Raw genomic sequence first — 16,008 nt, 5'->3', positions numbered from 1 at the left:
ATGTTCATACACTGCTGGTGGGAGTGTAAATCAGTACAATGTCATTGTAAAGTAACTTGCCATTTACAATAGCACCATATGGCATTCCGATTGTGATTTTGGACTCTTATATGTGAGTCACTTGGGGACCCTTGGTTAGCCCCCATGAGCAAAATCATTAAGAGAGCAAAGTCTTCTGTGGCAGTATCCTGAAAAGTAAGTATTTGCTTAGACTGAACCTAAAAGAGCAACTTTTTAACATCATCTTTGTTTATGTTACCAATGCTGGATGTTATAGATCAAAATTATAATGTCCTGATTGTGGTTATAACTGTGAATTTAATCAGAGCACACTTTTTATATCTTATATTAGAATCTCCATGTAGCAGTAGTACCATTTATTAAGCTGTTGTTAGAAAGATTAAAGGAGTTAATACATGTCAAGTTCCTAGAAAAGTGTCTAACATTAAGTGCTCAGTACCAGCTAACAAGTGACAAAGCCAGAATTCAAACCAGGCCTGTGTTGAAACATTCTACTGTGTCTCATGGCCACATGTTTAGGCATCTAATCTGTGTTGTCAGTATATGTTCAAGGAGTACCATGCCATTTTAGTATAAGCCTATATTTTAAAAACATTTCTAGGAAATTGTCATGAAAACCAAAGAATAGCCTTTGTCCAAATTTTTTAAAAGATTAGAATGAGTATGGTTATGCTGTTTTATGTAAATTCTTCAAATGGATGACTCTTCTATTTTATCAACCAGAACTATAAATTCATTTTATTTTATTTTTATTTTTATGTGTGCTAGGCGAGTAGCTTGCATTGCCATGGAGAAGACCAAACAGGAGCAGCAGGCCAGCTGTACTTGGTTTGGCAAGAAAAAGAAGCAGTACAAAGATAAATATTTGGCAAAGCACAATGCAGGTAGGGAAAAGCACGACTGTTACTGAGGCTGGGTTCAGCATCTCCAAGACCTAAAGAGATGTAATATTTTAATTCAGTCTTCAGTGTTCTCTATCCAAAAAATTCTACCATATGAGATCGTCATCAACTTTCAAAACCTTTAAGAAACCCCTACCTCCAATTAATATGTTGGTTATTTGCTAGATATTTTACAGAGCTATACTTTGTAGGACAAAAATGTTATTTTGAAATAGTATCTTCTGGAATGAAAAGAATCCAACACGTTAAGTCGTCCCCTGAGAAATGAAAGCCTGAGAGTTTGCTGAGTAGCCAGGATTCTTATCTCCTTGGCTGGGATTGGTCTTGAACAGATCTCCTCCCCTCTGGCTCCTGCCTGGCCCTTGGGCGTGGCCCTGTGATAAACATCTAAGGGTAGAGGTGTGCTCTTATCAGAGAACTGTGTCACAAATGGTTCTGTGGTTGGTTTGAAAGAGTACAAATGACATGGACACTAACTTGGTTTTGTCCATTTCTGTGAGTAGTCTTCTTCCCTCATGATATTTCCAAGCTCCCTGGCCAGGCGCGGTGGCTCACGCCTGTAATCCCAGCACTTTGGGAGGCCGAGGCGGGTGGATCACAAGGTCAGCAGATCGAGACCATCCTGGCTAACACGGTGAAACCCCGTCTCTACTAAAAATACAAAAAATTACCCAGGCGTGGTGGCAGGCGCCTGTAGTCCCAGCTACTCGGGAGGCTGAGGCAGGAGAATGGCGTGAACCCGGGAGGTGGAGCTTGCAGTGAGCTGAGATGGCGCCACTGCACTCCAGCCTGGGCGACAAAGTGAGACTCCGTCTCAAAAAAAAAAAAGGCAGATATTTCCAAGCTCCCACAAGAGCAAGAATCTTATCTTGGCCTTCCCTTTATAGTATGTATGTTTGCCCATATGGAAGTTTGTATTAAACTTAAGTCAAAATGTTCACTTGTCTTGTTAAAAACAGAAATTAATACCAAAAAAGCATGATCTGTTGTTGCAATAGAATATCCAGAAGATTCACAGGGTGCAACTTAAGCTAAAGAAAATGCATAGTGGTATACAGGAGTGCTAACGTAAGAAGTTATTTTCAATAACTTCTTAATATGACTCCTTTTATAAGGAACTTTTTCTGAGGAATTGAAAGTCCTGACTGGCATTAGGTTAGTTCCCAAGGTTTCAGAAATAGCTCCAAAAATTAGAAATGTGGCCAAAAAAATCAAGTGAATCCAGTCATGCATACCCAGATTGATGGCATAATGTTTCTGACAAGTATGAAATGCATTTTTCTCTGTAAATGTTATAACATACTCTGAATTGTTCATTTCTCAATCAGAAATTAAAAGTAAACATTTCAAACTGCTGTATAATGTGGAATGAATGTGAGTGGCCACATGGGTTAAGTTTAAACAGCTCAGTTAAATGAGGAATCATTCCCTTCTCGTTAGTTACATTGTACCACATTTTTATTTCCAAAAACAGTATAATTTCTGATTATGTGCTACTACAGAGCAGCAGTTTCATAATGGCTTTTTTTGGTTTTATGAAGGGAAGAAATAGTTAAAGCAGACTAGTTACACAAAATGTAGCAACTATTAAGTAAATGCTCAAGTATACTATTTGAAGAAATGCACTGCAGAGCCAGTCACGGTGGTGGTGCCTGTAATCCCAGCTACTTAGGAGGCTGAGGCAGGAAGATTGCCTGAGCCCAGGAGTTTGAGGCCAGCCTGGGCAACATAGCAATACCCTATCTATACAAAATAAAAATGAAATAAATAGAAATGCACAGCGGTATCAGCAGAATGTTGCTTTCACACAAAACGTCAGTGGTTATTACCAAGTCTCCTTAGTTGCCCTTATTTCTGTCAGCTTCTAACAGTCTAACACAATCTAATAGGCTGACAAGGAGATGTGTTGACATATAAATTGAGAAATGTATGCATCTCACCTTATAATTTTTGCAACAGTGTTAAATGATACATAGATATAGATGGCATTGAAAGTAACTTACACCTAGAAAAGCGAAGAAATGGCTGGTTCAGGCTGTCAGTTCATCATTAGATTTATGCTGTACTAATAGAGGGTATGTAAACATGAGTATTCAGTTTGCCAGTATTCTTTAATTCAGCTCTGAGGGAAGTAAGAAATTAATTCATTGAAAAACTAGAATTCTCTAAATACTGTCAAAGAATCAATTTAATCATTCATTTAAGAATTTTGCCAGAGAATCAGCATTCAATCTGGCAGCCAGTGTTTTCACTTTTGTGTGAGTGTGTGTGTTTTCACTTTTTCCACTCTTTCGCCATCAGGGCATCACTGGTCTTCTTCCATTGCTCCCATTCTCTGATTCCCGTTAGGTGGTGCACAGTGGTCCTGCAAACACGCCTGTAAGCTTAATAGGCAGCTGGAGATAGGACCAGGAATTAGCACACCTGAGTGTGCAATTTGGGCAAATCACTTCGCTTCTGCGGGCCTTGAAATGAGGGAATTAGGTTAATCAAGGATATCTTTTCTAATTCTAAAGATCAGTGGGTCTCAGGTTCTTTCATCACTGGGCCTGACAAACGGCAATCATTCAATGAAGCCAAGTATTCTTGTACTGTCTATCTCAGGCTCTTGCTCTCTGGTAGACATTGCCTATCCAGGTTGAAAGCTATTACCCTTGACATAGAAGGCAGGAGCCTAATAGGGGTAGAATAGAATTGTTTTTTCCTCTGTCTTTTGACACTTACCTCCTATCCCAAACCATTGACCTCTCTAAGTTCTTGTCAGCTTAGAATGAAGAAAGGAGGGGTTGAGAGGACAGGGGAGCCTACTGCCACCACCTGTTTGGTATCATCAGTATTTTCCTAACCAGCGGTCTTCTGGGCATCAGAACCTTCCTTGCCATGCTTGAGGGGTTGTTCTACATGTCAGTGTGTGTCACTGTGTATAAGGCCCTCCTTTGAAAGAAAGTCTGAGCTTCTTGGATGGTCCTTGCAGAGACCCTTAAGTGTCTTTGTAGAACTTTGTGTTTAGGCCTATTTGTGATTCTCTAGTCAGGATATCATTGTTAGGCTTCCCTCGCCTGCAAAATAATCACTGTGAGCTCTCTTTTTAGTGTCTCTTTCTGGAAGAAGATTCCCAACTTTTTTCCTGGACTTTCTGAAATACACTGCCTGCAAAGCCTAGCATTCCTTTCTGTCACCATCTCTTCGGGTTTCTTCTGCATCATCAACCAACTCTTCCATTTTGTTCATTAGAAAGTCCAGAAGAACCACTTGCTTAGTATTACCTTTGCTTTACAAGAGATCAAACTGTCAAGTATTTAATCAGCTGTTCTGCTTTTAGCTATGATGAAAGATCATCCCAGTGTACAGAAGTGTCCTTATAAAGAATTGCTCTAAAAGACTGAGAAACAAATACTATTGACCTCCACTGGTGAGGCAGTTGCTTTGAGAAATATCATAGCCTTTCATACCAAACTAGATGGGCTCATGGGCCACAGATAAAACAAGATCTCAAAAGGATTTTTCTGGCTTCTTTAGAAGTTGATGGTAAAATACAGTACTCTGTTCTTCTGCTACTACTCAGTTAATTAAAATAAAGGCCGTATGTTTTGTTTCCTGCTTCAAATCTTTGAGAATTCATCATATATTGATGGCAAGATCCAAACCTTATCAAATTCTGGCATTATTTGTATTTGTGGTACAAATGAAGGTTGGGAATTTTGTCATTATCTAGAACTGGTGGGAATGATAACACTAGAATTATTTCCATTTTTGTCACTAGGAAATTCTACATAGCTTGTTAAAGTGGAATTCTGTTCAGACTGTGTTACCTACAATTGCCATCATAAAGTGACAGCCTATTCGCTGAATTTGACCCATGAGTAAATTTTATCCCTCTAACTCCCACACACACAGTGTTTAAAATAAATTTTAATAAGTCATCATATGTGAAAGTCAGGATATTTAACATAAAAATTTGGGTTTCAGAGTTCCCTTAGAAGAACAAGGAATGCAGCAATACCAGGCCCACTTTCTCTCGCAGTAACTCTGGGTGGTTAATGTGGCCTTTGAATGGTCACTCATTCTCCAGCACACGCTGTCCACACCACTCCCTGTTTTTGCACCTGGCCCACTTCATTCAACCACATTAGCTACCTGACCCCTGCGGGCATTCAAGTATCTACTTCTTAACCCAATGCTACCAGTGTGCAATGCTCTTTTGAATTGGAGGTCTTTATAGTATTTGAAGATCTTGATAGCATTTCCAACTGAGACAAGGATTCAACGTTAATGACTTTTTTATGGAAAAAATTCAACCTGGAAAGTAGTTACATAAATACTTAAAAGAAGTGTCTGGAATGTTAAGTAGTTTAGCAGGAAATCAGGGTAATATGAGCAAACTGTGCCAGACAGTATTTCTGAGTCCTTGGGAATAGATTTGATTATGGTGTGTGTAGCTTTTACAGCAAATACATTTTCTGTAACACATAAAAGGTTTCTAGCCATGTATACTTGGTGCAAAAAGCATTGTAGTGTGGCTAGAACAACTGAACTCTAGAGGCATTGAGATTCCTCAGCCCCCAGGACTTCCAAAAGTCATTTTAGATCAAGTTACTAATGTAAACTTTTTAAAAATTTAGGAAGTTTTCATTAATTTGTTTTCTTAAATGTTAGAGCCCCGAAATGTTTGCATACACATATTTGAACATAGGGGATTTCTACAATACCATTCACAGGTGTGTTTAAATTATGCTTAATACCACAAGTTAGTACTATTGACTTTAAAAGCTATTCTTTTTTTTTCTGAAATACAAGCAACTCTAAAGGAAACGAAAAGTGACCCATAATCTCACTCACTGCCCTGTTGGCATTAAAAATAATAATAGGCTGTGGGCAGTGGCTCATGCGTAATCCCAGCACTTTGGGAGGCCAAGGTGGGCAGATCACTTGAGGCCAGGAGTTCGAGACCAGCCTGGCCAACATGGCAAAACCCCATCTCTACTAAAAATACAAAACTTAGCTGGGTATGGTGGTGCACACCTGTAATCCCAGCTACTTGGGAGGCTGAGGCAGGAGAATCACTTGAACCCGGGAGGCAGAGGCTGCAGTAAGCCAAGATCCCACCACTGCACTCCAACCTGGGTGAAGGAGTGAGACCCTGTCTCAATAATAATAATAATAAAAATAATAGGCACACATGGTTAGAAATTACACATGGTACAGGACAGTACAAAGTGAAAAGCAAAAGGCTTCCATGTCTACACTCTCTGAAGAGGTTTTCTTGTAACTATTCTCGATAAAATGTCTATGTTAGTATATAAAATCCACTGGCTTTTATATAAGGTTATTGTTGAATTTCTATTAAATGAGTTTGTTTCTTAATGTGATTTATTTGCCTTGTGTTTAGAATATTGCATGATAAAGTTTATTTTGTACATATTATACTTTTATTTTACTAATATATGAAAAGCCATATTTCAATGACCCCTGTACATTTTTCATGCTGTCTCACTCCCAATGGCCTCTGTGCATGTAAGTAACCTGTTGAATGACTATGCCTCTGTGTTTTTGATGATTTTCTTTTAAGTCCTTTTTTTAAATCAGCAAGCAACTTAAAACCTTTAAAAGTTCATTATTTAAGTGCTTTCCTAATATTCTTTGTATCTCTTATTTTAAAATACCCTTTTTTTATTGTTTCTCAACCCTATGACCGTGTGGCAATTTCATTTAGACCAGAGTAACCTCTTCATGCTGCTCCTTTATGGTTAAGATATTGATGTTTAACATATCTGTTTCATTTCATTTTCATAACATACCTGTTTGTGGTTTTGATTGTTGACATCTAACTCATTCTTATGTGTTTTTTTTAAAAAATGACAAGTCTTAATTTGGTAGGATTAGAGTTAGGGCTCTATAGAGGGATAGGTGTGTGTATATACCATTGAGAAAGCTTGTGTCATCATCATCATCTTGCTCTTTCGTGAGATGCTTGCTTATTTTTATTAAAATATATTAAAACATATCTGCTTGTCAATGCACTTCTTTCGTAAGCATACTTTTTCTTGATGGAAATATCACTCAGAGGGCAATAGGTCTAAAAAATAATGCCATCAGCACTCCTGCTTTTATTTTTGCAACTCTCATCACTCCATTACTACTGCAGTATAAGTAACTAGCCCTACCACAGAGGGCCTCATGTTCATTTTAATTTTGTGAGTCTGCCATTCTGAACACAGAAAACATTTCTGGCTTTTTAGCTATTGCTAGAGGATATGCTTTAAAGACTTTCAATCAACCTTTATAAATCAAGTTATCGAAAGAAAACAAATGCGCAAATACCCATTAATATACACTAACCTCTATTTTAATATATTGTATTTCTTTATATATTGTGATAATGGTGCTTTTTGTTTGTTTGTTTCTGATCTGTTCTATTCCCAAGTATCTTGTTTTGCATTTTAAGTGATTGGGCAAATCACTAATGTTAAGAATTAAGGTGATATTCACAATCATTTGGCCATATTGTTTTAAGGAGTAGAAGGTTCTCTTAATGAATGATTGGCTAAAGTAGCGCAGATTTCGGCCGGGTGTGATGGTTCACACCTGTAATCCCAACACTTCGGGAGGCCAAGACCAGCGAATCACCTGAGGTCAGGAGTTCAAGACCAGCCTGGCCAACATGGTGAAACCCCGTCTCTACAAAAATACAAAAATTGGCTGGGCATAATGGCGGGTGCCTGTAACTCGGGAAGCTGAGGCAGGAGAATCGCTTGAACCTGGGAGGCAGAGGTTGCAGTAAGCCGAGATCGCACCACTGCACTCCAGCCTGGGCGGCAGAGTGAGAGTCCATCTCAAAAATAAATAAATAAATAAATAAATAAATAAATAAATAAATAAAGCAGCCCAAATTCCTTTATTACATCATTGAATCGATTTTACTGAATTTATTTTAACCCCTCTAAAATCCAGGGTTTATTCAATATTCTTTAAAAAAAGAAATGTCAGTATGTAACTGACAGCATTTGGGTATGACCATACAAAAATTACAGGAAACACAGACATACAATTTTAGCCCTTTGTGAGAATTTCCAAATGTGTGTGAGAATTGGACCACGTTGAATTTCAACAGGAATGGGCATCTGCTCAGGAAAGTTTCGTACATTGCTTGAAATTGCTTTTATGATAGTGTTAAGAGGCAGGTTTCAGAAAATATTTGTTAAAATATTTCTCCTCAGTCTGTAGTGATTAGAGAACTCCACTTTTGCAAAGGTTTCGGAGCTCAGACTCTGCTTCATGATTCTTTCCATCCTGATCCACCACACGCAGACTGCCCATGTAATGGTCGACAAGTTTTCAGGCCCAGGAAAGCATGTAACTCTCCTTACATATTCAAGACTCTCCATTGAATGGATATCTGGGTTACAGGAAAGCTTGTGAGATGCTCATTGATAAGCTTATGAAATAGTTACAGAACTTGCCTTAGAATCTAGCATGCCACCTTCATCAACTCTGTTGAAAGAAAGAACCATGAAGTTAAAGACCAGCTGCCCATGCATTTCTCATCCATCTTTAGAAATGTTCTAGCTGGCCCCTCTCCTGGTTAACTTTAGTTGCATTCATGCTATATTCATGTTGGTCACTGTCTGTAGACTTTTTCTTTTTAGTATTACTGACTTCTTAGAATTGGAAAAATATGAACAGCATGTGGTTTCGAATGAATTCATATAATTTGTTGGATACTGCATGAAAAGATATGTAACATCTTTTAGATTTGGACATTTTAATGCATGTGTTCAGCATCTTTGGATGCCCCTAGTTCTAAAGTGCATTTTCATGGGCTTAAAAATGAAAATTTCTCCCTAGATGCTATATGACTTAAATTACATATAAGCCATATATCATAAGTTAGATTCATATTTTTAAGACATGGTTTTAATATAACTGTAGTTTTGCAGTAAAATTATAATTTGTGTACATGAAATAGTCATTCCACAAATTCACCTTTCTTCTAAATCTTTGCGTTTTAGTGTTTGATCAATTAGATCTTGTCACATATGAAGAAGTAGTAAAACTGCCAGCATTCAAAAGGAAAACACTAGTCTTATTAGGTAAGTTTGATTGTATAAGTGGGTTGCTTATTCTCTCTTTCAAAACATTTTGTGAACATTATTAAGAGTTGTCAATTTTAACATTCTTTTTTCCTAAATGACATAGGCGCACATGGTGTTGGGAGAAGACACATAAAAAACACTCTCATCACAAAGCACCCAGACCGGTTTGCGTACCCTATTCCACGTAAGCAATGTCTCAATCTCTTTTCATTATATTTTTCCTATCACTTTTTTAACTCTATAATGTGTGTATTTTTTTCTGATTACATGAGGTATAACTGTTCATTGTAGGAAATTCGTAAAATCCAAAAAAGAACAAGGAGGAAAATGAGTTAACAATAATCCCAACCCCTCTTTCCCTATAATAAATGCTATAAATATTTTGTTGTATACCCTTCTAGGCTTCTCTGCTGTATACCCTTCTAGGCTTGTCTTAGTACAGATATGTGTATAGAGTGTGTGTGTGTGTGTGTGTGTGTGTGTGTGTGTGTGTGTGTGTGTGTGTGTGTTTTAAATAAATTTAGGTTCATCCATTCTGTTTGTAACAATTTTTCTAACAACATGTCATGCGCATTACCCAGACAAATTATTCTTCGGAAAAATAAGTTTTCATAGTTGTAAAGTTTCTGATATGACAATTTTTCCCTTAATTAATATTTAAATTGTTGATTTCTTATCACTTTTTAAACCCAATCAATATGCTAACAGTTGTTTCCGTAAAGATTTTCAAATCTGTAAGATTTTTAATTCTCCTTTATTTTCTGTATCTTATTCTTAACCTCTTGCCCTCTTCATTTTCTCAATTGTAAAATGAAGTAATTCCAGGATTGCAGAGGGGATTTGAGATCATGTGTATGAAGCGCTTAGCAGATGATGGATGAGTAGAAGCTATCTACCACTATCGTTTCATTATTATCATCATTATTCTAAAGTTTAAAATTTTAGGCAAGGCGCGGTGGCTCATGCCTGTAATCCCAGCACTTTGGGAGGCTGAGGTGGGCGAATCACCTGAGGTCGGGAGTTTGAGACCAGCCTGACCAACATGGAAAAACCCCGTCTCTACTAAAAATACAAAATTAGCCAGGCATGGTGGTGCATGCCTGTAATCCCAGCTACTCAGGAGGCTGAGGCAGGAGAATCGCTTAAACCAGAGGTGGAGGTTGTGATGAGCCAAGATCGCACCATTGCACTCCAGCCTAGGCAACAAGAGTGAAATTCCGTCTCAAAAAAATAAAATAAAATAAAATTTTCATCCCGGAAGCTTTCTAGCAGTTCAGGGTTGGAAGAGCTAAAGGAGAATGATTTTTTAAGAGCAACAGGAGAAAATGTGAAGATTGGCTCCATTCTATAGGGCCTTCACATGCCTTCCTGAAGCAATGTCACCACCACTTACAGTTATCTGTACACCTCAGAGAGCCGGGAGGCTTCATGAGACAACCTTCATCCCAAAACCCTGTCTGATTTACACAAGAAATTTATCCAATAGTGCCTCATTTGGCACTACTGGGGTTTTCTAGTAAAACACCTTGAAGTGTTCTTTTAATTCTCCTTTTGTCTAGATCATGAGTATAGCAAGCTTACCTAACATTTAGCTTCTTCTTAACCACGTAACAATTGAACTTCCATGTTATTAAATGGCCAGTTAACTAGTTTGGTTTTAAAACTTACCTTTGATGACATCAATCATGACTAGTCTTTGAAATATTTGACCCCGTATGTGTATGTAACATGTATCTAACTACTAAGACGACTAAAGATAGTACAACATCAATATGTTATGTCAGTTCTTTGCCGGGCGCGGTGGCGCACACCTATAATCCCAGCACTTTGGGAGGCCGAGATGGGTGGATCACATGAGGCCAGGAGTTTGAGACCAGCCTGGCCAACGTGGTGAAACCGTATCTCTACTAAAAATACAAAAGTTAGCCAGGCATGGTGGCATGCACCTGTAGTCCCAGCTACTAGCGTGGCTGAGGCATGAGAATCACTTGAACCCGGGAGATGGAAGTTGCAGTGAACTGAGATCTTGCCACTGCACTCCAACCTGGGCAGCAGAGCGAGACCCTGTCTCAATAAATAAATAGTAATGCCGGTTCTTCAGCTTTTGAGAGAAAGGGCTTCTCTTAAAATGTCCACATTTTGATGACCACAAGCACTTGATGTTCTAACAGGCTAGCAGGAAAGGGGGAATTCCCCATTAGTTTAGGCTCATGTACACAGGAGAGAGTAGCATAAATTTGTTCTTTCTCAAGGAAAGAAGGAAGCGAGGAAATTGGGAGAGAGAGGGAAAAAAGGGGAAGGAAGGGAGAAGAGAAAGGGGGGTAGGGAGAGAGAGAGAGAATATTAAAACCAGTGTCCCTAGCTCATCTAGAAAAACATTTCCTAAAGTGTGTTTTGCAGTATACTGGTCCTATTAGTATCCACAGAACTAGAGCTTATTGGCGTATACTTCAGTTACACTCACTCAGGTGAGGGGTGGGCAAACCTTTTCTGTAAAGGACCAAATAGTGCACATTTGAGGCTTTAAGGCCATACAGTCTGTCACAAGCACTTAGCTCTGCTGTTATCTCATGAAAACAACCATAGACAATATGTAAACAAAAGCACATGGCTGTGTTCCAATAAAACTTTGTTTACAAAAACAGACAGTAGGTGGCCGGGTGCAGTGGCTGACACCTGTAATCCCAGCACTTTGGGAGACTGAGGCAGGCAGATCACCTGAGGTCAGGAGTTTGAGACCAGTCTGGCCAACATGGTGAAACCCCATCTCTATTGAAAATACAAAAAATAGCTGGGCATAGTGGTACATGCCTATAATCCCAGCTACTCAGGAGGCTGAGGGCACAAGAATCTCTTGAACCCAAGAGGCGGAAGTTGCAGTGAGCTGAGATCGCGCCACTGTACTCCAGCCTGGGCTACAGAGTGGGACTCTGTCTCCAAAGTAAAAAAAAAATAAATAAAAGACAGTAGGCCATATTTGGCCCATAAGCCAGTTTGTCACCTCCTGATTGACGTCTTCCATAAAAATTATGGCTATGTCTGGCCACAGTCATTGTGTTTTCAGTGTAATGTGCCTTTTGCTGTATCCTAACATTCTCCTTTTGCAAGATGTTATAGACCATCACTTTTCTATAGAACTTTCTGTGACAATGACAGTACTTGATGTCTGCGCAGTCCAGTACAGTGGCCATTAACCACACGTGGTTATTGAATCCTTGAAATGCCGCTAGTGAGACTGAGAAACTAAAATTTGAATTTAATTTTGGCTTATTTAAATTTAACCATATGCGGTTTTCCATTTTTTTATTCTCCTGTTTTCCTTCTACACAAGACTCAACTGCAGTAAGGCACACAGTGAGTTATATTCATCTTGGGCCATTTCATGTCTTCCTCCTGTGGTGATTCATGAAGGGATAAAATACATCTCACCTGAACACTGAAAGATTCACCAAACCAGACAACTGACTGGCTACTGTGGTGTGATGTACACAGATAAATATGGTTTCTAGAATTTAGTTCTGCAAAGCCACTGGGGGTGAGAACAGGGGATATGAGATATATGCTAAAGAATCCACAGCTTTTAGGAAGAGACTGGGTTTGAGTAAATCTGTTGGGAGCGTAGTAAGCTCATCAGCTCCGCCTTTTAAACCTCTTGTGCCATGCGGCTTTGCAGACACAACCAGACCTCCAAAGAAAGATGAAGAAAATGGAAAGAATTATTACTTTGTATCTCATGACCAAATGATGCAAGACATCTCTAATAACGAGTACCTGGAGTACGGCAGCCACGAGGATGCAATGTATGGGACAAAACTGGAGACCATCCGGAAGATCCACGAGCAGGGGCTGATTGCAATACTGGACGTGGAGCCTCAGGTAATGCCCAGCCTCCCCGAATGTCTGACATCCTGCCTGCATGCCAATAAGCACAGATTCTGAAATCAAAAATACCATCAGAAAGTCACAGGTCACATAATTTCATAAACTACGGAAAAGTGTCAATAATGGAGGCATTGGGGGTTCACAGTCTAGAATGCCAGCTGACTAATCGTTGGACTCAGTGCACACACCAGGTATTTAAGAAGCAGACATTATTCTCTTAAGAGGTTTATTATATGCAGAAGCTCAATAAGGTTCCTGATTGGGTCTACGCCTGCCAGAAATCCTACAATCATCTGACCTAAGGATGAGGCTCTGGCACTGTGTTATCACAACAGCCACCTTCCCTCTCTGGGTACAGCTCATGCTGGACCATCAGAGCCTCTGCCAGCACATTATGTTCATCTCCAGTGAGAAACTGATCCTGGGGCCTGGGTCTAAAACACAGCACTAGCTTTATGAAAGCAAGCATGAGTGAGCCCAGATGTCAAAGACAGCAGGGATGGAAACCCATGGTGTCTCTCAGCCTCTGCCATTTCCTTACCTGAGCACAATGCCTGACCCTGAGCGAAAAGTAGGAGAGGGATAAAGACTTGGAAGAGGACTCAAAAGAGAGCCAGACACAGAGATGACGAAATGGTTTCTAGATATGTCTTGCAATAGGAATTATTAAACTTGGAAAAGAGAAAGCTGAAGGCTTTACATCAAAAATGCTGACAAGCTGTTTTTTCATCGCTGAGTTCAAACCAAGTAGACATGGGAGGTAAAGCACAGTAGGAAGGATTTGGGAGTTGTAGACATCAAGGTGGGTTACAGGAGAGGCTTGTGGGTGCCCATGTGACTCCGAGTTGCCATTTCTCGGACTGACCTGTACCAAATCTCTTTTAACACTTAGAAATAGAACCAGTATGCTACCTGCTGAAATAGTAGACCAGCTTCCCTCAAGCAGGCTGTGTTTCATCAGGAGGCTTACCTGGCTATCCTAGGCAGGACGAATCCCTGTTCAAGGACCACTGTATGAGACTTGGTCCCCTAATCATCCCTAAAGCAAGGACAGAACCTGTATAGCCAGAGTCTGTGTGACGTGGGACCTGACAGCTCAGTTTCTGGGCTCCAGGATCCTAATTTGTGGCCAGTGGGTTCACCCATTTCCGTTTACAACACCTGATGGCGTTCTTGAACTTGGAACTTTGGAAACCACAAAAGGATCTGTTTAAGGGGCTAGGGAGGAAAGCAGCAGTAGGGTGAACACTGCAATTTACTTAACAATTAACTTGGACCTATATAGAACTAAATATATGATGTGTACCACAGATTGATTTTTGTTTAACTGCTAATCCCTCCTTACTAGGGATTGGAAAAATCTTCTGGCCAGGGGTGGCTAGAGGCAAAGTCTCAATCCTGGTCCTGGTCTTCGACATCCTCTCCTTGGGTTCCACACTGGTCTTCACCTGAACGTCGTTTTCTGCTGGTAGTAATGTCTCTAGCAGTATGCTGGCTGCAGGGCTCCTCAGACTCCCTCTGCATTACCTAAGTCCACTTTCGAGGGCTTTCTGCCTTACCTGCCTCCGCTGCTGCCGCCGCCACTGCCACTGCTGCTGCTGCCGCTGCTGCTGCTGCTCCACCCGTAGCGTCCAGCTCTCCCTGTCTCCTTGCCCTTGCACAGCCATGCATTGCTCTGCACTGCTGAGTGGGAGACACTTCTCTCAGCCTCCTCAGGACACCCACAGCAGTTACTTTTACCCATTGCACTTGGCCCCAAAGCACCTCCTCACCCCGGCTGGGCACTCTCCTCTGTTCCCCTGAGTGCTGGATGAGCTCACCTGCACTCTTCTCTCCTGCTTCCTGGGTCCCTGCATCTCAGAACTGTGATCTCTCAGATCCACTTAGCCCCGAGGGCCGGCCATAGGCATCTGGCTGCCTGAGCCTCTTTGGGCCAGCGGCCCTGGGGATAGGGATTGCCCAGGTCCTGCCCCTCCCGTTGGTCTGGTTGACTACACTCGTCCCAGGCCCTGCTGCCCAGGCCAGCCTCATGCCAGTCCTGGTCTCACAATGACCGCTGCATACCACAGTACAGCTGAGGATGCCCACAATCTGCGCCGCCTGGGCTTCACTCTTGGGCTTCTCTGCCCTCAGCCCAGTCTCTCCTCGGCTGGGCAAGGTCTTCATCCTGCCTTCAGGATGCCTGTGACCATGAACAACTTGCTTTCAGGCAGAGCCTCATTGCTCCAGGGAGGCTCTCTCCTTAGAACATTTTTCTCCACCCCCCTTTCCCACTCCAGCTTCTTAGATGACCCCTCTACTGTATCTCACAGACAGTTCAATCCAACAAACTTGTATTAAGCACTTATATGCCAAGCAGAGGGTCAGGAGCTAAGAATACAATTCAGAAGACAAGATGGTGAGGATGAAATTCCTTCCTCATTGTACATCCAAAACTGTCCATAACAGAAGGGCCTTGTGGCGTTTTTTAAAATCCTCTCACTTCTGCCAAACTACATGTGGACCATAGGAAAACCACCTAACACGTGTCCAACTCTTTTAGTGCCGGTCTAATACTGTATGCCATCTTATTTCAGACAACTGAGGCCCAATTGAGCATGTCTAATAACACTATATGATAAGATGTTGTGGTCCAACTTTGAAGCTAGAGGATGATGGTAAAGACATTAAACTAGAAAGAAATTAATAACCTGGCTTCTCATGAAATAGTAATAGATTATGTTCTTAAAGTGCTATATATTTCGCCAGGCATTATGACTCCTTACCTTATCCTTGTAACCCTGTGAGCTGGAGATCAGTATCTACTTTTGTAGATGGAGAAACCAAGGCTTAACATACTTGTGACTCGATTAAGGCTTTACAGTCAATTGAAAGTGAGGTGTGGCCGGGCGCGGTGGCTCACGCCTGTAATCCCAGCACTTTGGGAGGCCGAGGCGGGCGGATCACAAGGTCAGGAGATCGAGACCACGGTGAAACCCCGTCTCTACTAAAAATACAAAAAATTAGCTGGGCGCGGTTGTGGGCGCCTGTAGTCCCAGCTACTCGGGAGGCTGAGGCAGGAGAATGGCGTGAACCCGGGAGGCGGAGCTTGCAGTGAGCCGAGATCGCGC

At 40.9% G+C, this 16,008-nt stretch overlaps 1 protein-coding gene across 22 annotated transcripts in view; it reads left to right on the top strand.

Annotated features, from left to right (window-relative positions):
* The window catches only part of CASK (calcium/calmodulin dependent serine protein kinase), a 407,963-nt gene that overhangs the window by 382,940 nt on the left and 9,015 nt on the right, over nt 1-16,008 (top strand). For 15 of the 22 annotated variants that reach the window (XM_077987861.1, XM_077987855.1, XM_015127192.3 and 12 more), the window contains 4 exon segments: nt 790-905; nt 8,933-9,013; nt 9,120-9,200; nt 12,690-12,892. In XM_077987861.1, the coding sequence (XP_077843987.1) occupies nt 790-905; nt 8,933-9,013; nt 9,120-9,200; nt 12,690-12,892 (481 nt within the window). 22 annotated transcript variants of the gene reach the window in all.

Source organism: Macaca mulatta, chromosome X (genome assembly GCF_049350105.2).
Source record: "Macaca mulatta isolate MMU2019108-1 chromosome X, T2T-MMU8v2.0, whole genome shotgun sequence".
Taxonomy (NCBI): domain Eukaryota; kingdom Metazoa; phylum Chordata; class Mammalia; order Primates; family Cercopithecidae; genus Macaca; species Macaca mulatta.
This window is presented reverse-complemented; position numbering and strand designations above follow the sequence as displayed.